Source organism: Diuraphis noxia, unplaced genomic scaffold, assembly GCF_037042655.1.
Source record: "Diuraphis noxia isolate RWA-SAM2 unplaced genomic scaffold, SU_Dnox_SAM2 contig0001, whole genome shotgun sequence".
Classification (NCBI taxonomy): Eukaryota; Metazoa; Arthropoda; class Insecta; order Hemiptera; family Aphididae; genus Diuraphis; species Diuraphis noxia.
The window spans coordinates 97159107-97185925 of NW_028301711.1; the positions used below are offsets into that span (position 1 = coordinate 97159107).

Here is a 26819-nt window from a genome sequence, read left to right on the forward strand (position 1 = left end):
AGAATTTTAACGACAAACATCTGCGACCGTCTAGATCACGATTTAGATGTCATGCTAGTGACCTACTAAATATAGCCACTCCGATCCCGTCGTCGTTCGTACACAATTCGCGATCGCTAAAACACGTTGTTATACGTAATTTTTTGTGTATACTATTATTGACACATATCGATGTGGTAAATAGACATCCGAAAAACCTAAAAGTTGGGCAAGGTTTTTCGTTAAATTCGTTTCGAGTAACGATTATTAACCTGAAACCACTATATTCTAAAAATTTGTATATTCGGTTTACAGACTCGTGTATTTTTAGGACCAAATATAGTGTACTTGTCGTAAAAAAAATGTTTAAACGGATGCATATCCAATGTAGATTTAAAAAATAATATTTACCTCTACCGTGGGATCGACTTGTACGTGTACCTACCTATATAGATGAGCACATACATACGAGTATACAGCGTATCCGGACTTTTTATTTATATAAAAAGTAAAACCAATTTCAGACTTTTTACGTTAAAGTGAAATAAAATATTTTACATAACAATATCCGCGTAATTGTTACCGTGGACGTGAAATCGTTGTATAAAATGTAGTTATGATGCATTTTAATTATAAATATTATTATTGTTTTAATTTATTTGTTGGAAGACTATCAAAACATACATTGTAGGTCGACTTGGGTGTAAAAAAATTCACATTTATCACAAGTATATAATGTTATAATTACAGGCAAACAACTTTTAAAAATATTTAAAACATAATCCTATCTGCCAATAATAATAGGTACACTATGATAGTACTTGATGAATTATATAATCTTCAATATACGTATTATGTTTTATATCGCTTCAGTTCCGATAACGAAGTAAAGAAACGTTTATATACACGAATAATAATATTATTACTGCTTTTTAAATATTTTTAGAATTTTTTTTATTTGTTGTAATTTAACTGTAGGTACGTCTTGTGATAAGTGGGTTAGCTTTAAAAGCAATATCATATAATTCATTGCGAATTAATAGACACTAAAATGTCTAAATTTGCTTTTGTATAAAATACTATAATGTCACGGTTTGCCAATAACATTTTTAATTCTTAACTTTCGAAATAATTATATAATATAATGCATAAAATAAAATGCTATTATTATTTTTCACTTTGTTCGTTAAGTATTAGCGTAATAGACACCTTTATATAAATATATTTTAACGTGTTTATAAGTTTTTACTTTTCACAGTGATTTTTAAATACTTTTTTATACGTTTTATATTATACTCTTATACTGTGTTTGTACCTATTCAAAAACACATGATGAATATAATATGCGATAAATGCACAACAATATATTTTATTGAATTCCGTATAATGCATTTCCATTGTTCTCCAACAGTATAGGTTCCACTAAACGTGCACCGAATTTCATTTGGGCGCATTTAATGCGAAGCAGGTAGGTAGTATTAATATATTATAGAAATCATAAAATATTCAAATGTCGGACAGACACTCGAGGATTTTTTTTTAATTGAGTACACGTTAATCCTGACCTAGAAGTGTGCATGCAGGTATTATACTGATATATAATATGTGACACGTTGTAGATGATCATAATATGCAATGCAATATTATTTTATTATTACATACATTATGGTACGATATATAATAATACAATGTAATATCCATTTAACCGGCCTCACTAAATAATTCTCTATAGGATAATAGTCTAATTCTCTATAATCATCATATTATATATTATATTTTATATTTTATCGAATAAATCATTTTTAAATAAATCATAATTTTCCAGTTTATATTCGGGCGTACTCATTGATACGAAAAAAAAATTATATCTGATAGTGTGTAATGAACTTCGTTGTGTTTTAAATATATTTTTGTTTTTAAAAATTCATAAAAAATGACGCAAACAATATTACTATCGTAATCTTTTGAAAATATGTCAAAGAGCCCTATAATGTCGTGAATTTTAATCGATACGACAAGTTAATTATCTGCAACAATATTGCGTTGGAAACTTGTGTAAGTATGTAATCAAACGAAACTGCATCAATTATGACAGTAGCCTGCAGTAGGATCTTAAATGCATTCCGATTTCCGTCACCATCAAAAGAGTGCAGTTCTTCGACAGCGCGTGCCCAACGTATGCTTTGCATAACACACGTGTAATGTCGTGTATTTTTATTACAGTCATACGCGTATAACATAATTTAAATATATTACACTTCACAAACACTGCAACAAAGGAGCCCTCTGAGCCCCCTTTTTTTTTACCCCTTCCTGCTACTGGGGCCTGACTGCATAATAATATGGTGTTTGCGTGCATGTAATAATATCGCGGCTATATACCTACAACTATTATTAATATCATTATTATTATTATTATTATTATCATTATTATTATTATAATGGTACAATAATATCTTTTTTAATTTTTAATAATTAGATCGATATCGGTTCGCGCCGCAATGCGCAAGCGCACTGTCCGTTAACAATAAAATAATTATTATCGTTCGAACGGACGGTGCAGGCCCCTGGGATAATGCAGTTTAATAGTATTATCTGGTTAGGTATAATGTTGTGTACCCACTAACTCCGAACATTGCGTGAGAGTTTGACGATAGTCGTCGGTTGTATTGTTGTATATAGATACACAAGTACCTATTGTATCACAAATTATATCATATTATATAGGTAAATGATGTTGTATCACAAATCCAAGTTTGTGCGAGTGACAGATACCAGCTCACACATAGTGCAAAAAAAATAACCATAAAAATATCTCGTTCTACAAGACCGACACGTTATTGATTTATTCTTATTGAAATATTAAAATTATCAGTTTAAGTTATAATTATTATTAGGTGGCGAAAATTGCGAATAATTTTCTCTTTGGATGTCAATTAAAAATTTATAAAATATTGATGTTATTTTTTAAATACACAGTAAAGCGGAAACAATATTATAGGAAGTATCGACTGGCCGACCCTTGTTAAGCAGTACCTATTAAATACGAGTATGCCTAATTTATGGTACCTTTTATATACCTATAAAATAATAAACTATAAATCTAATGAAGTTAAAGTTTGATGGCGTTTATATGATATATCAAATTGGTCGTATTGAGGTTTGTTTTTATCATATAGCTAAGCATATAGCATATTACGTTGACACAATAATGTTTGACTCGTCTTAAATTTCGTACAATATTAATAATATTATCGACCAATTTTCGACTGCCAGGCTTAATCGAATCGATTGAAATGAGTAGGAAGGTCGTTTATTGCGCACGCTGAGGAGTAGTTTTAACCTGAATCAAACAAAACTATTGAAAACTGTATATGGATTGATCAATTGATTAATCAGTGTTTATATATTATTATAAAAATATGATGCGTATGTCTGTAATAGTTGAACCGGTGAACTCCCAAGTGATGTGGTATGGATTATAATACTATATACGTATTGTGCTACGTGCGTCTCTCGTCTAGAATAAAAAAAAAAAAAAACGAAACATCTGTCATTAAAAAACAGAAAATTAATTATTAATTTACTATCAATTTATTGAGCGCGAGTTATTCTCGACGGCGAAGTCGTCGTCGCAGGTTTTCCTACGTAACTATTTCGTTTTTTTTTCTTTTTTATAAGCCATGCCTATGTTATAGGTAAGTTATAACATAATATAGGTAGGTAGGTACGCGTGCACGCCGCAGACGGACTTATCGATTCGGTATTTTATTGTTATATGCAGCACACACACACACACACATATTATATATTATGCATATGATAATATTATATATCTAGGTAATGATAATGTTATTGTTTCATGTCGTATATCGATCGACATATTACGCGTTTATAGTTGTGTATATGCACAGTATAACTATTATACTGCACAATGTACAGAGTGATCTGTTTCAACAGATAATACATTGATTGTGTAAGCATAATTGCATTTGTTTCATATAGCTGCAGTTTAGATTTTTGAATTTTCAATTACAACCTGAACTTTTTGATCAGATACAAAATTTTTCTCTAAACAATTTGTTCAGGTGTGTTGAATATAGTTTTTATTTTTATTTTTGGCAAGCAGCGGTCTTAAAAGTTTGGAAGGCGTATATCGATAAATGGGAAGGGTTGTTATAACCCGGAAAAGTTCTTGTGCTCCTACATTTATTATTTATCCGACGTTAAATTATTATCGACATTTTTTTAGAACACCAAGTATTAAGCTTGAAAATGCCTACATGCTGTGATCAAAATAATATAATAAACACAAAAAACCATTATGATAAGAACTTGTTAGGTAATGGTCAAACATTTTCTTTTTTTGTATAGTATAAATAATGTTGTGCTTATAAGTACTTCGAATAAAAGAAACACAGCACAGTGTATGTAGTAGCCGTGTAAATGCATCACTCCGTATAGCATATAATATTGTATAACGCCGCTGAAGACAAGTCAAGCGCGAGCATAAATCGTTTCGTTTCGTTATTTTTAATAACGCACGCGAGACGAAAAGTTTTTTTTATTTATAGCGCCGATCCTATATATAATAATAATAATAATAATGTTGAACTGCCCTATGTATATCTATACACTTCTGCAGTTGTACGTATGTACGCGAGATAACCGACGCTGCACAGTGTGTTGCCTCTCTTTTCCCGCGTGGGCGAGATGGTTCTGCAGTATATAGCTTTTTACTTTTTTTACGGATTCCTAGTGTCTATAAAGTCGTTTATCCGTAAAAGTTTTTTTTTTTTTTCCGTTCACCACGGCGGTTGTTTTTTATGGCTGACTTTCTTTTGATGTCCACCTCGCAATATTATTTTTACGCTCGCCAGAAATTCACACACACACACACATAATGTATATTGTACGCGTATATGAGTTGTATGTCTTGTGACCGCGTTCGTGGTTTGGTTATAGTCTGATAACGGAATTGGCATTGGGATTCGGAAAGAAGACGAAAACTTTGAAAAGCATTATTTAAAACACACATTAGTCGGTTCTTGTTTTCCGTACACGCGAAACGCCATCGGGGATGTACTGTTTTATTTGAAGCTTTTGTCGTCGTCGTTCGCTGCGCAATAAGCGTGTTGCCTATAAGGATCGGTCTACTCGCATATATGTATATAATATATATTACACGCACCTAGTCGAACAGAAGTTAAGTACATTATACAGTACATGTATTATATATATATATATTACCGAAAATGCCTATAAGAACCGCTTCGTCTTGTGTGGTTTTCGGCTACTTTCCGCGCACCTTACACTGCACCCACCGACTCACTCATACTATATTCATATCCCTATGTACACCTACCGACCATATTAAAGGCACCGCGCAGTAGGACATGTAATAATGATAACAATAATATAATATACGCAACGGATGTATTGTAGGTATATATACAATATTCATATGCGACGTGCGTAAAATATGTTAGTGCGGTCTATGTGTTATATATGTACGGAAAGAGCACGCGGTCATCCAGAAATCCATATTAATATTACATATATATATATATATATAAGTGCACTGTACTATTTGAGCATGACGTCCTTGTTTCCATAACCCGGTAGGTCGATAGAGCAGCAGGCCCGATTTTATATATATTATAATATTATATATTTTGCGACTGGATAATAATAATATCGTTATAGCGTTTTGCGGTTTAGGTACTGCACGTCTGAGAAGGGACGAGATTTTGTGGTTTTTTTTACGTTTGTTAATTATTGTGTCAAGAGATGTCTTTTTCGGTCGTGGTGCGTGACTAGCATACTTTTATTAATTTTTTGACGATAAGATTACTCATCTTTATCGGATCATGAATAATATCACGAAGATACATCAGATCTTAATAAAAATTAAAAAAATATATATTCTTAATTATTCGCTCCTGTTATTTCCACAATCGTTGAACGGAACCAAAAAACGAATTGTAAAACAAATCTAAAGGGTTGCACCTTGTACAGTTCAAGTTGTTTTTAAATGTATATAACAAAAAACATTATTAAGCCTGACCCAACCATTATTGTGCGAATGTGTAGGCTGCTTGAGTATAATAGGACATTATTACTATTGTTTTCATTATATTATGAATTTCTATCAAATATATATTTATTTTCGTCACTCGTTCGTCTCTTTGTAGTAGGTACCTATTAATTAAAATTTAATGGAGTTGCTCATTCTGATTTTATGAAAACTTATATAGTAGGTAATATTTAAGTATTGGGGAATTTCTATAGATATACCCATGAAATGACTTTACCATTGACAATTTATGAATATTTTCGAAGTGGTTGGAGGGGTAGCATAGGTATACAGTTTAATTCTTTCAGTCATCGGGATAGCCATGTTTATTACACAGTACGCATTGACAAAAATCAGTATATAAAATTGAATTTGTAGCCCAAGAATAGTGTTGAAAAAAATTATACCACATTATTTGTGATTCAAATATTATTATACCCACTTGCCACCTGTCAACCTATACCTGCGCGGTCTACCTTCATAAGTATAATTTGTGTTTTATTCTAACAATAAATACAACTGTATATTACACTAGTAGACGGTAGCCAGTACAATGTAACATAATAATAATAATAATATTTCATGAAGATCATTTTATTATACGAACATTATTAAATTTACATAATATATGATGTTGGTTTATTCTTTGATTCGCGTAAAATGTTAAGCCAGTGCGAAGGTATATCATTATCATTATTATTATTATTATTATTATTATTATTATTCATAAATGTATAATATTGTAACAGCTGCGTTGTACACGATTGTATCGTATACGCGGGCTTTGCACCACCACCACCGCAGCCCACGGTTGTCGTTTCATCGTAAAAATGTATAATATTTAAATGAAATCGTCGTGTATACCGGGTGTTTCTGAATGACATGACATAACAATATCAAAATGAAATTTCAGAGTAATTTGTCCAACGCCCCAGACACACTCTGTATATAATATAATATGTACGCATTTCGTGTGTACCTATATTATATATAGTTTCTGCTCACATTTTACAGGTGACAGACGACAGTATTCGAAACGCTATATTACCCTAGTATCTACAAACAAAGGCATCAGTGGCATATTTAGTGGCGACGGTGGGAGACACACACAATTCCTATGTCCACCCTCATTACTACAAGTTTTAAGTTCTAATTTCGTTGGGCGACTTCAAAACCTCGTTACGCCATAATATTACCAATTTATCGGTACTTATATTTTATTAAGTAATAATATTATGCGAGTTGCTCGAATAAACATTTTATAGATACACTGCACTTTCATCCGATTGAAGGAAAACAAATTAAAAAAAGCACAGTTTATATTATTATATACTCGAATAAAACAAAACTTTTATTCAACAGCACATTGATGGAATCATATAATATAGTTTATAACAATACGGTCGTATAAAGCGATGGTTATATTATAGCTATATTGTACAACATCACTAATAACATACAATTTCGAACGGAGATCGAAAAAGATTTCTGTAATATTGTAAAAAAATCTGCATTCGTCTTAGTCCGCGCAGGTATATATTGGCCAGCCATCTGACACGATTTTACTATATTTTTTTTGTATTAAACATTATGCATCATCTGACAAGGCATAACACAGAATACATATATAATATAAATGCAAAAATTCCCGCGGCGCCAACACGTCTTGAGCTCGCGAACGATCATAATTCAAATATAATGATTTCGCGGATTTATAGCGATCGACCGGAATATTGCGCGATGATGTTGATTATGAATGATTGCGAAACTTTTTTTCTCGGCGAAGCGAACAACGCGAACAAGCTACGATTTGCGTGGGGACCACGACATCTAAGGGATGTTTTCACTCGGTTATTCGATTAATCGCATACTTTTTGAGGGCGACGAAATATCTTCGTCGTGCAGCTCCACCTCCCCACAGATTGGAATTCGGCCACAGATGTTGCACACACATAGCACACGGTTTTAATGGTTTCCGGAAAAATAGAGAAAAATTACGACGAAAATAATGTCGGGCAGAGAGTACCTGCAGCAGTGTCTAACGAAAAGTCAGTCGTAGAAATACAATGGAGGAAGCAATGCTATCATTCCGCCGGATTTAAAAAAAAAAAAAAACACACATCATCGTGATATGTCAGACAATTTGTTCCAACACTTATAGTTTATTATCATGAAATTCCTGAAAGTATCGAGAAGAAGATCGCATAATAATGTCTCGTTCACATAATATAATATTGTTTTGCTGTGTATACATTATTAATTTAAACGTCTCGGATGGACGCTGCACCTCTGCAATATCATTATATTCAATTAATTAGAAATTAGAAATACATTTTAAGTTATAATTTGTATTTTATTTGTATTATAATATAGTTATATAGTGTGTTACGCATATCCTAAACGAATTGATAGAAATATAATATCACTTCGCAGTTCGCATGTATAATTTCAGCTTATTATCATACATATTATATACTACATAGGTAGATTCGTTTTGGTTTTGGGCGTGAAGAGGTAACTGTACGAGAATAAAAAAAAATCCACAAGTAGGTCAATTCTTTTTAAGTTAAGCTACTCATAGTGTCTCTGATATTTTTGAAATATTTTTTTATATGATTTAAAGTCCTTCTTTTTATATTAAAAAAAAAAACAAAATATTTTTCATTATTTTTATAAATTTTTTATTTATTTGAGCGAACAACATACATATTGAATTCACATTTCCAAATAACATTTTTTCTAAAAACATCAATGCATAAAAGTGTTTGAAGTTTAGACGATTGCAGTGTAGTCGGACAAGGACACCAAGCAAAATGTTGGTCCACTACAATCCACTTACCTAAACTTTAAATAGATATTTATAAGTTATAACTAATTAACTACGTATTATACGCGTTTGGAGGTTCAATTTTGTTTCCTTGTAACACTAATAAAAACACTCTGCTTTTTTAAATGTAAAATGAAAATTGCATGCTATCTTTCAAAACATTAAGAAAATTAAAAATTCAAAATAGTTAAAATATGTTTTTTTCTAAAATAATTTTTGAAGAAATTATGAGTCTAATACCTTTAAAATAACAATGTTTTTCCTGACCTGACCTAATAGTTTATCTGCAGAATGATAAGTTAATCGTTTTATCTGGACTCGTGGGAAGCATAAAAAATTCTTTATGTTTGTGAACACAGAGAATTATTTTATAAAGTATCAAAAATACTGATGTAAAATAGTGTATTCGTGTTGTTTGAGGTTAAAATCAAATGGAAAAATTCCTTATGTTTAATCGATGATATTATCACGTCGCCAGTCGCTGCAACGAAGACAAAAGAATCATCCTGTATTTAAATATAATATTATTATTATTTATTTTATTTTTTGATGCGCAAACGCTGCAGCAGTGGACGACAAAGTACCGACTGTGCATGACGTGTAGTATCCGCGAATGCCGTACGATGACAAAGCGAAAAAGGGAAAATCGGAAATAGAATGCCATCGGTGCATGGGCGTAGGCGGTACCTTCGTTTATCACATAGGTATTATATGTGCCTATATATATATATATATATATAGATGATATGACCGTATACCGCACGCGTCTTATGCGGTCATGACGTTATTTTCCTGTACAGGCGACGTTCAACCAACCACGGATGGCAACTGATTATCGATTCTTTTGAGTGTTACTCGCCCATATATATAATATATTAGATATACACCGTGTGATCGAAGAATATATATATATATATATATACAGTATCGACTTGCAGGTATCGCAATAGGCGGCCATCACAAATATATAAACGCTCAGTCGATACACGGGTATAATAACAGTCCATCGATGCAGCCGTAAGCTGATGATGTAATAGTTTTGCGTTCGAGTCATCGGATAACACGTGGACTGTAAAAGCTAATAATACAATAAGCACGACGTCATAACGTTAACGCGTCTGCTCTGCTGTCAAACGTCACGAAACGGTGCATCTCGCCCGAACACATTCTGCCTGTATATTATGTTACATTGTAAGTAATATGAAAAAATACGTCCTGAGCCCGTAGAATGACTATAATATTATTAACGCACAGCTAAAACTGTATTGTTATTGCCGTATAGGCTGCAAATCTTCATCATAGATTCGTGGCACTAGTGATGGGGCGCACTATAGGAAAGGATTCTCAAAAAGGGTTAAAAATAAATAAAATAATATTACAATGTTAATTTAAGTACGCGCATACAGTGTATAGTGTGTATACACATATTATACAGTGCGAGGAAAAACGATAATATAAAAAAAATATATATATTATGCTCGTAATACGTAGTCGCGTTGAAAAAAACCTACATTAATTTTGAGTTATATTTAGAGAGCTTTTTTTTCGTAAGCCATTTTGGTAAGACTTCTTTATGACAATATTGTGTTGTTCGTCTGCATCTTGTTAAGTTTATACATATACGCATAAGAGTCCTACAGCGACGTATTTACGGTTTTATCTTTTTGTTTTGGCAGAGAGGGAATAACAGTTTGTTGACGTTAACATAAAAACACAGAATAGTATACCTTATAGGTCAGACTAACCTAACCTTAACGAGTAAACTATTTCTTCAAAAATCTCGTCACTTGTCATGGTCTAAAAACAAAAACTAAAAATTAACAAAATCAAAATGACCAGACATGACAAGATAACGTTAAATAGTATTACACGTATATCGAATAAATTATTGAACAATAAAAAGTGAAACAATAATAACTCTAGAGAAGGATATATTATTATATGTATATTATCATCGACTATTGTACTGCAAAAAATTTTTGGATTTAAAGTTGACAATATGAAGGTAATATACTAATATATTAGGCACCTATATATACTCATAGGTTGCACCTGCTATTTGATACACATATTTATGTACCAAATAATATACACAGCGTGTTGGGCGCGGTGATATTGAACGTCTCGATTGCAGGATCAATAATATTATTATTATTTCAACGGTATACAATATATTTTGACATTAAAATATATTGAACGTCCAATATTTCTTGCGATTTAAATCAATACAATATTATGTCTCCAACCGATTTACCTATTGAATACCTACGATACTTTGTTGCCAGCTTATATTTTGTTCATTTTCAGCCACAATGTTATAGATAAGTTAACATAATATATTATGCGACCTACGATCCGCAAACGTTTTAAGAAAAATCTTTATTGTACTGAAATATATTAGACGCCGCCCGTTGTGTCACTCGCTTTACTTAAAATAACCCGAGGGTACACCCTCCCCACATCACCCACAACTATATATACGTTACATTAGACATTTTAAATTCCGAACGAAGCGGAGCGGTATTGGTTTCACCGTTTCACGATAATGTTATTTTTCTTATTTATGCATGTTTCACTACCGTGAGCTAGATGGGTCTCATTGGAGTGTATAAGGTCCACCAAAAATTATATTTTATTCTAACTACTATTTTTCAACATTAATGATTACTAATACCTATACCATATTATATTTATATTTACTTGTAAAATGTGCGAGAGTATATAATTTCATGGTCATCAGTTTTTGGTGTGCTCATCTCTCCTCCAACGCCTTTTTCTGCAGAGCATTTATCAGCAGTACCTATCAATATTATGTCCGTTGTATAGAGGTAGATGCGCGTATAATCATTATTAAGCTATCAGCTGATATATTTTTCTTGTACAATATCAAAACCGTTTAGTCACAAAATCGCAGCGAAATAAAGCCGAGATATAAATTCCTCGTCGGCTTTCGTTAAACTAGCTGCAAGGTTATTAAAAAATGATTCACCTGATTTCAAATTCTCTTAATATACTTTTAGATTCTAATTCTTTGATTGATATATTTTGATATAGGTACTTTGAGTAAAAAAATCTTGAAAATTTATTTTATGATGTATCTATAAAATACGAGTACCTATATAATATTAGCTATACTATTGGCTTCTATTAAACCAACCATTCAGTCGGAATTCGAATTCTTTCTAAGCTTTAGACATGGACTTAATTGTCTACAGCTCCTCCGGGGTTGACGATTATGGTGGTTGTACAGTCATAAGTATTTTATATTTAACATGTCCTCAAACGAATACGTGTTCGCACTTGGTGTAAGATCAGGTGACCTATATTTATTGGAAATGGATATTAGATGACTCATTTTGAATAACCTACACACGCACACCCTGCCACATATGACTCTGTAAAAATAAATCCAATGTAATTTGTGCTTGTTTGGCGTGTTTCATACTGCAAAGTCCTTAAAAAAAAAAAAAAAAACCGACGTGTGTGTTCGGCTTACATGGACTTCTCTCGATGTCGTCAGGCCGGGACTGCTGCGCTGGACCCTATTTATCCTCCGGTCGAGGGATTTTTGTTTTAATTATAAGCGTTTATTATTATGTCGGTACAATAGATGCATACTCGGAAAGAGCGAGCGGCGGGTGGGGAAAAACGGTCGAGCGTGGCCCATAAACTTTACAGGAATTTATTCCTTGACGATTTTGTGCTGCAACGTATTTTTTTTTTCTCCGCTGTCCCTAACTCCTACACCGCCGCCGGACACCATTCGCGCACAAAATACGTCATACATAAAATAATAATATAAGCGCCGGTTGTAGCTGTAACAGTACCTATATAATATATTTATTCGAGTTAATAATATTATCATTATATTTATAGGCCATACACGAGAGCCCCCCCCCCACCGGAGAAAAGTTTTTCGATAAACAACAATATAGACAATGTACCTGTACAAGTAAATATATTATACCGTTATGTTCTATGATAGTAATCGTTTCGGCGGACGTTCGATAAATTCAATTTTATACCCTTCGCGCGAGTCCGTACGTCGCAGGTAATTTGTACTTATTTGAGAATGGTATAATATATAACTATTAGTGTTATAACTCAAGCACGCCCACGCGTGTTATCGTCTTATTTTTGCAATATAGGTACTATTATTGATTTCTGAATTTTATAATATAATCTATACAACATTTGTAAATAAATGAATAATGATAATAAATACATATATTTGAGTATAAACCTACAGATAATACCTACACCTGGGAATTTAAAGCACTAAAAATACCGAAAAATGCTTTCATCCCATAAAAATTCAAAACAATGGATTTTAAAAAGTAAGTTAATAAATTTATTGGTCAATTACATTTTTTTTTTTTTTTTTTAAATAAGTTTTAAACCAAATAATATTTCTAATTAAATTCAAATAAAAGTTTTGCAGGGTTACGCATTTTCAAGTCACTTCTTCGTGGAATTTTTTAATAACCATTACGAAAAGAGATTTACTAATTAGATATAGTTATAACCAGATTCCCTATTATAATAATCTATATAGTTAAAAAGTTACATAGTATTCCTATTTGAATTAAAATAAAATAAAAATGTTATATTTATTAAATCCTTAGTATAATAGTATTATTATAATTTATAATTTACAGCATATAGGGCAAATATAATATCATATTTGTATATTAATATATTATGAATATAAATATAAATAATATTGTACTATATTAGTATTATACATTTTCATTATAATTTAAAAACATCAAAGAAAAATATAATCGTGAACCGATAATTACTAATCAGCTATATGAAATCAGCGTCTAGTGATGATTTTGTCAAACATATCAAAAACAAGATATTTTATAATATATTTAAATATTAAATTTTTCGATATTTCAAGAAGGCTGAAAGTTTCAAGTTTGAAATATTTCAAAGTGAAAATTTCATGTGAAATATTTCATACTCATAATCCTATATATAATACATCGGTACTCGCATATGAGGGATGAGAGACGATGTTGGTAGGTAGTTGCGGATATAACTCCCCTGCGACCTATCGTGCAGTAAATATTATATTACCGAACCTATGGAAAAACGTAATTTTTATTTTCTAGACTCAGAACAAAGAACAAAAAAAAAAAAAAATCCATTTACGTAAAAAAATAATTTCATTTTATTCATTATCGGTGCAATGTGAAACAAATGCATGTGAAGCACATAATATAGGGATTGACCTAACATATTGTAGCTGGTAATATATGATTTTACCAGTATAATAATAATAATAATAATAATCGTTTTTTGTAAAACTCTAGCCCTAGGACAAAGATACTAAATATTATTTGATCGTCATGGTAATTTATATTCTCTTCAGAGTAGATGATGAATGCCAGCGACTATAATTCCATTATATATATTTTTTTTTTCCTAAGCCTCAACAACAAAGGTTATTGGCTACAAACGTTAATATTTTTGAACCCAAGTCTGAATCATTAATAATGATATATACATTACATAATAATAATGATAATAGTATAAAATAATGAGATTGAAATATATCTAGATCATTAGATCATATTAGTTGGTATAGTTTAGTTAATTTTAAATAATTAGTTATTTTTTCTATGTTGATCGGCTGTGGACTTAGAGCTTCTTCTTCCAGGTTGTCTTCTATATTGAGCTTAGATCTGATATCGGTGAATTTACGGCAGTGGCATATTAGGTGTTCAACCGTGGAAGTTTCACCGCAAGTTTGGCATTGGTCAGGTTCAGATCTGTTCATAAGGTGTTTATGAGTCACCCATGAGTGACCCATCCGTAGTCTGATTAAAATTACTTCCTGGCGTCTTGGTAATGAGAAGAATAGCCAAGGGTTTTATTTTATTGAGCTTGGCGTGGAGTATAATATTATTATATTACCATCATCGACGATGTGAAAAAGCCCGTTTGAAACAATTAACTTTACATATATATGTAAATATTTATACCGATAACGGCCGGACAGTACATTTTTCATTTTTTTTTTTTTATGTTGTGTGTTTTCATCATTGTTTTTATTCATCTCATTTTCGATTCGTGTCACGCTCACATCAATCGGTGTAGTCACTTTTTATATTATAATACAGTGAAAACTCTCAATAACGAATCTGAAGGGACCATGTGATATCTTTCGTTATTGAGAGTTTTCGTAATAGAGAGTAATTAATAGGTTTTAAATCAAACCAACCATTATAAGTTAACTTAATATTATTTACGTAGTATAGAGTTTTTAGTTGTAACGAGTTTCGTTATAAAGAGTTTTCACTGTATATAATACGTAGTAAGTACCAGAAAAAAATCAGAGTCTCTTACTCCTCGGAAAACGTATTATAATTTTTTAGCAAGATGAATATTAGGTATATTATAATGGCCGCCGTCACGTTGACTAGTTTCATCGCACGAAAACAACAACAGTGAAATTTTTTAAATTCCAAATATTGCGACTTGGGGTACTCTGCAGACAATTGATTGTCGTGTTTTAGGTCCACACGAAATTTGACCACGACTAAAATTATTCTGCTTGTGCTTTGAAGTTATTTTTTTGAGTTCCGTACAACATAGACTGTATATATATACAGTTGAACTTCTATAAGTCGAATTTTCGATAACTCGATTTTTTTTCGCTTCCAACCGATTCGAGTTATCGAGGTTCCACTATAATATTATAAATCCGTATAATTTAATTGTTATAAATAGTAGTCGGTAATATTTAAACAGATATTTAAAAAAAACAGCTATATAATACATTATCTGCGACTATCAACAATTTAAGCACCCTGAACATTGTATACTTAACATTGCGCACACTTCATATAGCAATTTTACAGTAGACCTCGAAACTCTAAGAGGAAAAAAATTGGATTTATAGAAAAAATTGTATGTACCTGCTTGTACATTTTATCGATATTCCATTACAATATTGTGCGTTTTGTTACATTTCTAATATTATAGTTATAAATACTTAGTTCTTACTTTTCAAATTTTATATCTACGACACCTTTAAAAAATGTATCAGTGTCACACGTAAATAACGTTATTTAGTTATTAATCGACTTGGTTTTTGGACATGTTATTTTTTGCTGCACGATAGCTAGAAATGGTAGGTGTATAGGAACTCTGCTGTACAACCATTACGACATTGATCCAGAAGACCTGACAAAATATATACGTATTTTATAGCTGTCCTGAAAAAATAAAAGAAGTATATAATTATACTTTGTGCAACCGTGTCGGCGTGGATTAGGGGCGCAGCGTTTCAGGGAAAACTATGGAGCAGGTAATGAATGCAAATGATTTTGTTTCCACCCGAGGCGGTACGACCCAGCTAGAGGTCGTCGACTCATCGGCGGGTGCACATTATCATAATTTGGAGGCGAACGTCGGTGTATACGATCACGTCAGATAATATCCCCGGAAAATCGGGTTGTATTTCGTTTTCGAAAAACCTAATAATGATGGGCACATGTAATAGGTATTATATTCGACCCGACAGTTCTCGGAACTTTAAAGCACGTGTACTGCTGAAACATTGCAGGCTGTCTTGATATAATCCGTATTGATACATAACATGTATAAACGCATTGATGTAATCGTCTATAATGGTTTTGGGTGTGTTTATTATTATTATTATTTTTACCAATAATTGTATAATGTATTTGCTCAACTTTGTTGTCATTATTCTATTGCTTCGGGGTGAATATATTTAAATGAAATTTTCCATAAACGATTATTTTTACTATCGCGTTACGGACCTGAACATTTTAGTTAGGATTTCTTGCATAAATATAAAAACAAATCAATAAGTAAAATAAAATATTCTGGATAGTAATAAAATAATTTTAATTTTAAATATTTAATTATTTTGTGCCTTGTCTCGAATCTTCTAAATCTATGGTGTATAGTTTTCCACGTGGGTTACTCACATCATAGAATTGTAACTAGAAATGAAAAAGTGAGGAATACTAGACTCTTGTTATAATGATTTAAATTGAATATTTGTGGTTTTTAAAAATTGAACTACATAACCGCTCTGCTATATAGTTATGTAGTTGTCGGGTGTATCTTAACACTTGTAATATATGTGTAAAATTTGAATTAAATTATACTTACCTATAATACCTATCTACAAACACGACAGACGTTCTAACTTTTGAGGTTATCATACCCGAAAATTATTTTTAAAGTAATATTACAGTTGAAAGCTTAAACAATTTTTCGTATTTTTATGCTGTTGGTCTTTTAAAAGAACTAAAAAATTTCGACACTACCAAAGTACAACCTTTTTTATTCTAGACCCAATTTTCTACTATAAACCTCTTCCTCGATGTTGATGGAATTTTTTTTCTGATCGATAAAGCGTATTAAAGCTCTACAATACTATGAAAACACTCATTTAAAAATCAACACATTTATCACTACGCTCAGAACCTAATAGTGACAGACAATAACCGTATAAGCACATCAAAATATATTGTAGGAGGCTATAATAATATAACGTTAAACTAAATAAACCTACTTTTGTAGATATTATTATCTTTCATCAACGAGATGAAAAACAATTGTATAAGAGATAATAATACATTAAGGGGATATGAATTAGCTTTTATAGCCTACCCTCGGACCTAGTTGATGTAGTATTGTAATATAAGTATTATTTTAATTACCTGCGATATTGTTTAATTCGTGTAAGTGTACATTTGGTGAAGTCGCCACTATTCGTATAGGTATATGATTAGTTCTCAGTCATCTGCAATGAAAATATATTTATTTATTTATATAAATTATCAGTACGAAACCTTATGAACATATGAATATTATAAAACACAATACATAATATGTAGTTAATGTAACCAAAATAATACCGGGTGATTCTTTTATCATTGAACACTCATTATTTCAAAAAGTATCAATGTTTTTGAAAATATTTTTTTACAGAGTGTCATGCTGTTAAAAAAACAACGTTTTTATTAAAAAATTATGTTTTTTAATATTTTTTATCCTTATAATTTTTTAAGGTTTTTACTTTTTTGAATGACAACCTAGAGTTTTAATTTCATATTCCAAAGCAGAATATTTTTCTAAGTATTTTGATACGTAAAAATCGAATTTTGGACGAGTAGTTTATGAGTTATAAGTATTATTTTAAGTTTAGACAAGCGGAATAGTGGACAAACATTTTGCGGGGTAACCCCGTACCACTCCACTCCGCCAATCTAAACTTTATATACTTATAACTCATAAACTACTCGTCCAAAATTCGATTTTTACGTATCAAAATAATTAGAAAAATATTCTGCTTTGGAATATGATATTAAAACTCTATGTTGTCATTCAAAAAAGTAAAAAACTTAAAAAATGATAAGGATAAAAAATATTTAAAAATATAATTTTTTAATAAAAACGTTGGTTTTTTAACAACTTGAAACTAAGTAAATACTTTTTTAAATAATGAGTGTTCAATGATAAAAAAATCACCCGGTATATATAAAAAAAAAATGAATTATAATTCACAGTTATAAAAATTGACTACGAGTGATGTGCCTCGTTGGGTTACTGCATCAATCGCAAGACGGGTTTGTCGTATAAATAGTTGTTCGTACACATATTGAATGGACAAAACTTACGCAAGTTAGCACATATTATTACTTATTACCTATATAGTTCGGTAGTCGCGGACTTTGCATCACGAAATAGTTATATTATTTTGTTATCCGCATATTATTTATTCTCTACCACATATACACCTTATTACATTACACCGACTTGCGGTATACTTTACACACGGATTTACTGCTTGTGTGCGTGTGTATAGCTCCCTCTCTCTCTCTCACACACACACACACACGTCTTTGGGCGGCTCTTAATAATTCTCGAGCACGCTCCACCGACGACGACAACGAAGCGACCACCACGTCCCTTTTGTAATGATTATATTCTCGTACACACGTTTTAGCCGCAATCTTATAATTCGCGTCACGCTCCTTCCGATGTGCCACCGCCGACCACCGTCTGCAGCGGTGTCCTTCTCCTTCCGCTACCACCGTCCCGCAACGAAGGTCCTTTTCACGCGGAGAAGTAAAAAAAAGAACCCGTCGTCACAGTCCAACGCCAACGCTGACGTTGCTTTTATACATTATATGTATATATATATATATATGCGCCCGGGACGGCGAACCTACCACGTGCCGACTGTACTACACAGGATTGTTTCAAAACTTAAAAGACTCGTGGTGGGTCGATGTGATGAAAAAAACGTCCTTTTACACCATGCGAAATTAATGAATTTTAATATTATTATTATTATACGCGCCTACACGCATACTCTACACTATAAATTACCAACTTATATTGTATAATATACGAGACAGTTGTGGTAGCTAGGTGTCTTGTATGTGCATAAATACATATTATTTAAATGTAACTCTTTACGTCATAATAACTTTGTAATATCGCCTCGATGGCGGACGGCGGAAAAACTGTGTCCGGCAACTTTTTTTGAAAAATCATGACGAAAATCAGTCTGCAATAATAATAAATTAAATACCTACCTTCATAATATTATTGTTTGGGCGTGCGGTGTAACGTCGGTGGACTTTGGTCGCCACACGTATAGCTTTCGTCGAAATAATAATGATAATATGTACACTGCACCATTGTAATGAACTAATGAAATACGTTTTGTGAGATCCGCACGCGGTACAACTGTACCCGCGAAACAGTTTAATTGCCAGTGTGTCGATTTGAATGTCGTACGATTGTATACGTCTTGAGGACACTCGGGAATTCTAGTGAGATCGAAACCTCTAGCTGTACAAAATGCGCATTCGTGCGGTACATTTCGGTCGACTCGGAGGCGAGATCAAGTTATTATTATAGCGTTATGATGACGATGGCGTGCATTTCCACGATCTGCGGGGAATAATAAAAACAATGCAAACTTAACGCGAACGTTTACGACATGAGATAATTAAAAAACAAAAAAAAAAGTATTTTATAATGTCAATTGGTATAATATAATATTTTGTAGAAGGGAAATGAGCCGCACAAACGCGAACACGTCCTATTAAACGGAACTCGCTATATATATTATAAACGATGACTGATGAGGTAGTCATAATACGACGTCTCAGTAAGTATATACACTTACTGCAGTCAAATGCCTTAATTACGTCATGTAATATAGACACGTATTATACCTATGTGTATTGTATATGCATAGCATGTGCCGGTAATTAGCACGTCCAGCAACGATGTAATAAAAAATATTGGGTGGGTGTGGCGGATAAGCGTATTTTTTATCATAATAGTTGTCATTAACAGTAAGTTACGAGAATCGAGAGAAAAAAATCACGCCAAATTATAATATTTTACAGTAGTTATCTACTATAAGTATAGGTAGCTAAATAAAAACAATACTGTAAAGCATAATATAATAGCTATCGTAATCATAATAATGATGACATTTAGGTATTATATAAGTGCTATGGTTTCGCCAAAATAATTAGACAATACTACTTATTTTGCTACACCGACGGAGTGTAGTGGACTAGTAAATGGTATATTGAGTAAATTATTCACACTCCCACCCTCCCCGACCAGTTACGGGGAAAATTGTTTCAGGTTGATTTATTTTTTTTATAATATCAAAGAACACGTCATCACACTGCACATAAAGCAACAAAAATAATACAGGAAACAATAATCCTTGTAACCCAACGGCCCATGTCGCCGAGGGTGAATTAAAAAATAATAATAATAATAATAATAAAGTGTCTTGAATTCATATTTCTACTACTACACTGCCATTATCATAATATTATAATATTTTTATAGCATAATATTATAATCCATATACACGGATGTTACGAGTTTACCTAACCTTTACTATATCGATACGTTTTGTTTTTCAGATAGCTCACGCACGCCACGCTCGTCCGGAAACGGTTCGTTCGCGCCCGCAGCTTCTCGCCGTGTCCATCAAATCATTGATAATATTAAAATAATATTGTACGCACGTCGTCATTTCGAGCGAGTCGTACGGCCGTCGTTTTGTGTACCTGTGTGCCTGCCTGCAGCGTATAGCATAATATAGCTGGTGTACGGCCACGGGACAGCCGCCCAGTGAACCGAAAAACCAAACGGAGAAAACGTCTGACCGGAGAGGGAGGAATCGTCGCCGCAGCACTCGCTTGACACCGTCGCAGTCGGTCCAACGGAGATAAACTAAAACAACGTCCGGCAGTCGGCATAGTGTGTGCGTACGCCGTGCACGCGTCTTCCGATCGCATTCATTGTTGCGAGTCTTGCACCGCGCGCGACAGGTAGTTCCGCCGACCGGATATATTATCCGTATAGAGCCGCCACGACCGTTTCGTCGTAATATTATACTCCTCCGAGTGTAATAAAATTGTACGCGCGTCCGCGGCCCACAGCAGCCGAATATCTACGACAGATTGCTTTTTCTACGTTAACGCAAATCCGTGATAAAAAAAAACCGCGATAACATGGCCGTAGTGAACATGAACAATCTGCTGAACGGCAAAGACTCGAGATGGCTGCAGTTGGAGGTGTGCAGGGAATACCAGCGAAACAAGTGCACCAGACCCGATACGGATTGCAAGTTCGCGCATCCGGCCGCCAATGTGGAGGTTCAAAACGGCCGCGTCACTGCTTGCTACGACAGCATAAAGGTACTTGAAAGTTGTGTGTTTGTGTGTGTGTGTGTGCTATTTTAGCTTATTATTATTTTTGTTTTTTTTTTTCGGGGGAAGAGTGGAGACTGCAGCGCAGTTTTCGCTCTGGCACGTTGACGTTACTATATCGATATCATAAATGCATGCTTATTATAGTTATTACTTCGATAGTTGTCCATCGACGTGATATGTGTATAATAGTCGATTCTGCGATATCCTTAACCTAACCTAACCTAACCTAACCCCATCGGTTGGACCATAGATTAAGTAATATTATAGGCATACGAATATCAAGACGTGTGGTGCGAATAAAATTCACTCCGTATAATATGCATACGCATTATTGGCCTGAGCAGTTTTTTTTGCAATTTTATATTTTGCAACAGTAGTTTTGTCAACTGACCCAACGACATTTTCTGCAGTATGACCTTTGTCGGCCCCGCGCCGAGTGGCAAATATTCGTGTCCGGGCGATGTGGTTTTTGTTTTTCGATTAATACGATTTTAAGAATGACTTGAAAAATGGCTTTGCTTAAAGACGCGCGTCTGCTCCGTCTGTTCTTATGCCGACCACATTATTGCGGGTGATGACTTGAAAGCGGCTAGAGCGGGCCAACGCCGCGATCGCGCATTCGTACAACAGACATTATAACACTGTGAGGGGCTCGACAAGATAATTGAGAATTATTGTACATACGGAATGGGAGGGCATCTACGAAATACGAATGTGTAGTGTTATTGGACGAAGCGTGTTCATAGAAAAAGTAAACCACTTTCCGAACAACACAGAATTATTTCCGTAGCACATGTGCTTGCTTTCTTCGTCGTATTTGTTAACTTCTGTTTTTGTGGTGTCCGGCCCTATAAGACCGCCGTACTATCAGCCAACGCACTCTTCTCGTCGTGATTGACATCCACAAACAACTGCAAAACGGTTCTATTCAAATACGTAGATGGATATATTATGTCGGGGGTTGTTTTTAATAAATTATTATAATCAAATCAAACAAAACAATGCGTGTGGTAACGCTGCGAAAATTCCGATTAATCGATAACGATGTGTAGTATAGACTCGGATCGCAAAGTCATGTTTGCTCGTGTTCGGTAAACATATTGTAATTTTACGAACAGTAATACGCACGTAGACATTACAATATTTAAACTGCGCGGAAATTCGCACAAAACGCGTTGACGCGGAATAACTGGACCAAATCTCGATGACACTTGTGTACCTATACCTACATTATTACGCTAATATACTCGTAGATATGTGTAGGAATCGTACAAATCTTTTCGCCACAATGGATAGGATAATATTGTCGATAAATTTGAATGTAAAATAGTATAATATAATAAGATACCGTGCGACACAAGTTAGGTTCAAGCTGCACTCACGTGTCAGCGAAAACTTAAGCCATCATATTATTATTATATATATAGCTACGTGTGTGTACGGTGCATGTGTATATTATTATAGATACACCGCCACTTGGTCTGCACAATGGTCGGCTTTCCTCTGACAATATATATGTAAAATTCGTCCCGAAGATTTTAGCACCACCGGCCTCGCAACCCTGTTCGATCCTCGGAGGAGAGATTTTTCTCTCGAAATTTCCCGTCAACGATAGTCCATCTGTCGTTATTATGATAATATTATGTACCGACCATTTATATGGCAGCGGTATACCTTTGAATTGTATAAGTTGTTTTTTGCTTTTTATACGACAACCTTTTCATTTATTACCATTAAATATTATTTCGTTATCGAAAGCAGAACAGTTTACAGTTTACTAATAATTTTGGTATACATAATTTAATATTGAACGTTGAACAAAATATATATATATAAGCCTTTTATTTATCTTTCATAACGACCAATTACAATTAAATTGAATGAAGTGAAATTGCTACAAGAATTGGGTATAACTATTGTTTCATATATTTTTAATTTATGTTTACAAAATCTGCAGAATTATATACGTTTATTACTCCAAAAATACTATTAATCCTAATTGAAATTAAAATTAAAATGCTATAAACATTTAACAAAACTTTAGTAACTTCAATTGAAATATTTTAAAGTTTTATTTACATTTTTATGTAAATATTAATTAATTTTATTTATTAATTAAAAAATCAATAATAAGTACATTTAGCAAGTTTCCGTTGTACCAATACGTATAATCGCATCGTATAATTAATACAGGTTGGTGCACTCAACCCAAAGCACATCCAAAGTTTTAAGTGACTTAAAATAATTGGAGATGGAGTATTGAAATCCTATTAAAAAACACTCATACACATTTAAAGTAACCTTTACTTTTGTGCATATAGGTCAATCCTGATTTTTAAATTTATTAGTGTATTTTTTTTTTTCAATAAATCCATAATATTATTACATCGCATTTCAAATTACAAATTTCCAGAGTTTCACGTGTTTTTTTGAAAAATTGGAAGCGGGGTCGGGAAGTGAATGACAAACGGGAGCTGAAAAAGTCTCCGTGCCCCCCCCCCCTCCCACAACTGGCGCGCATTTATGCTTTATATATGTGCCCTTATGTATATTTATTATTTATTATAATGCCGCTGCGGTATATGATTACACATTCACCATACACACACGTACCTATGTATAATATAATATAATATAATATATACGTAGGTAATATGAGTGCGATGGTGTCGTGCAATATATCACATAGGTATAGGTACGTATATAATATTATAAACGTAGTATAGTCGAACACGTGTATGCGGGTGTATGGTAAACCCGCTGTATATATATATATATATATATACGTTTGGGTGGGTGTACGTGTGACGTATATATCCGACAAAAATTTAGTATGCAATGGACGAGTCAGCCCGCTAATTTATCCGCGAGTTCACGTCGCAGTTCCAATATACACATAATACATAATATATATATATATTCGAAGCGCGTGTAATCCAATTTTCGAAATTAAAGGCACCGCGACATAAGCGAATGACTTTGGAAAGCAGAGACTTAATGATTAACCAACTACCTACCTAGGTTATTCGATACCTTTGTAGTGGTGATTTAATCAGACGCTTTATTCAGACGGTTTGAATGCGCAAATATTGTATAATATATACCAGCTGCCTTTTACATAAGGAAATATTATACATATTATGTTCTGGTGGTGGCAGAGAGTTCAAAAACCATCGGCCGACCTTTTTGTGTATATATTATTTCTATAATACTATCACAAGCGCCGCGGAAAATGGGCGTGCCTGATGGTGGACGAGGCGCCTACATACATCGATCCCCACCGCGATTTAAATCGATTTTCGTCCAAAGAGGGATTTTTAATGTTTTCCGATGATATTATATTACTGTCATTATATACGTCATGTTATAAGAGCATACACGCCTAACACGTGTCGTAGACGCCACACGTGTGAAGGTCGTACGTTTTGTCCAACATTAATAACGATCAAACTATACTACCGTGGTCCATAAAATATATGTACCAGAGGTTCCTATTATTAGGATATTAGTCACGCCGACCACTGAAATATTATTATAGGCTGAATGATGTTATAATTTTATTATATTCCTACAAACCAATACCACGAGATTACCTTTTCGGTATATTTCAATTTTGGGTATTGAAAAAAATTTAAATGTGTTGGAAACATCATTAACGACGGGGTTCTCATATTGTACAAAGGATAGTGGTATTTTTTACATTTTTTTTTCGATTAATTTAAACGCAGTAAAAACAAACGGTGCTCCTTACGTTTTTTTTTATTTTTTTTTTTAATTGACAGTGACTTATTTCCATTTCAAACATATGTGGGGTATTAATCATGTTCAAAACTATAATAAATGAAGTATGTGTGTTGCCTACACGTTATAAGCTTTGATCATTATTACTCGTAAAAATTCTTTTACGCGTTATTAATAATAAAAAAGAAATGTATCATAGATATATTATTTTTAAATTTGAATCAGTATGTTGGTTCATTATTATGATTGTATAAATGTGATTTGACATTACTCTATGAGTAAGGCACAATAATAATAATAAATGAAATACATTTTTATCTTCAACGTATTCTGTTCAAAACATCCCATTTGATGAATAATTTAAGAAACAATTAGTTTCATTTTCTAGAGAAATTCAGCGATATAATCAGTGAAATAATGTTCAAAATGTACCTATACCCTTTTGATCAACTTTTCAATGACATTAAAGTCTCATAATAATTTATTGTTTAAGGTTGTTATAAAATCACTGAATCCTTGTACAGAACCTTCACCTTTGTGAATAATTTTTTCAGAGTGATGATTTCCAATTTAAAATATTTTCCCAGTACTTAACGCAATACTAATCTAATGCAATGCCAATAAAAATAATTTTTGAGTCAGTTTGAGAAATAAGCGAATCATCAATTGAGGTATGAAATTACTTTAAAAAAAGATTGTTTTTTTAATTTTTAGAAAAATAAACTATTACCTATATTACAAATTTTAGTTTTAATAGTATATAATAATTGTTTGATTCATGTTTGTAGAATAATAACGCAATTACTTTAATAATTGAAAATTTCAAGTAATTAATATTTATTTATTTATTCATAATGACAAATAACCAATTCACAATATATCTGTATAAATAACAATAATAATATACAACATAATAAAAGATAATAAGACTAATACCTACATAGAATAATAATAAAAATTCAATATATAATTTTATTAAAGTAATTAACTATTTCCAGAATACATAAAAATATTTATTGGGTCGTTTGATATATACTTTTTAGTAGAGTGAGGAATATAAAATAATTGATTGTTGCGAATGTATAGTGTTTATTAACTTTGAAATTTAATTGACTTAATATAAAAAATGGGTTATCAATCTCGTTATTCAACAATTTGGAGAGAAAAGTGTTGTATGATAGAATTTTACATAGTTTTAAAGTTCTAAGTTTAATAATTTTAAGATGTATTTGTTACCAGGATAAGGAGTTCTCTGAATATTACATTTATGAAATATAAATCTGAGAACTTAATTTTGCACTTTTTCTAGTTCATCATTATATCCTGCATTGTCGTGGTCCCAAATTAATGAAGCGTATACTAATTAGCAACAGACTAGTGAAGTTTATAGACATTTGAGAGCAAGTGAATCATAAAAGTCTGAATAGTTTCTTATTATCATACCAAA

The 26819-nt window shown here is 32.6% G+C and overlaps 1 protein-coding gene across 3 annotated transcripts in view; it reads left to right on the plus strand.

The window, feature by feature from the left end:
• LOC107169459 (splicing regulator muscleblind) overlaps window positions 1-26819 on the plus strand; it is a 186139-nt gene that overhangs the window by 76383 nt on the left and 82937 nt on the right. For all 3 annotated transcript variants that reach the window (XM_089215649.1, XM_089215647.1, XM_089215648.1), the window contains one exon: window positions 20837-21616. In XM_089215649.1, the coding sequence (XP_089071775.1) occupies window positions 21431-21616 (186 nt within the window). In that variant the 5' untranslated portion in view covers window positions 20837-21430. The remainder of the gene's footprint in view (window positions 1-20836; window positions 21617-26819) is intronic.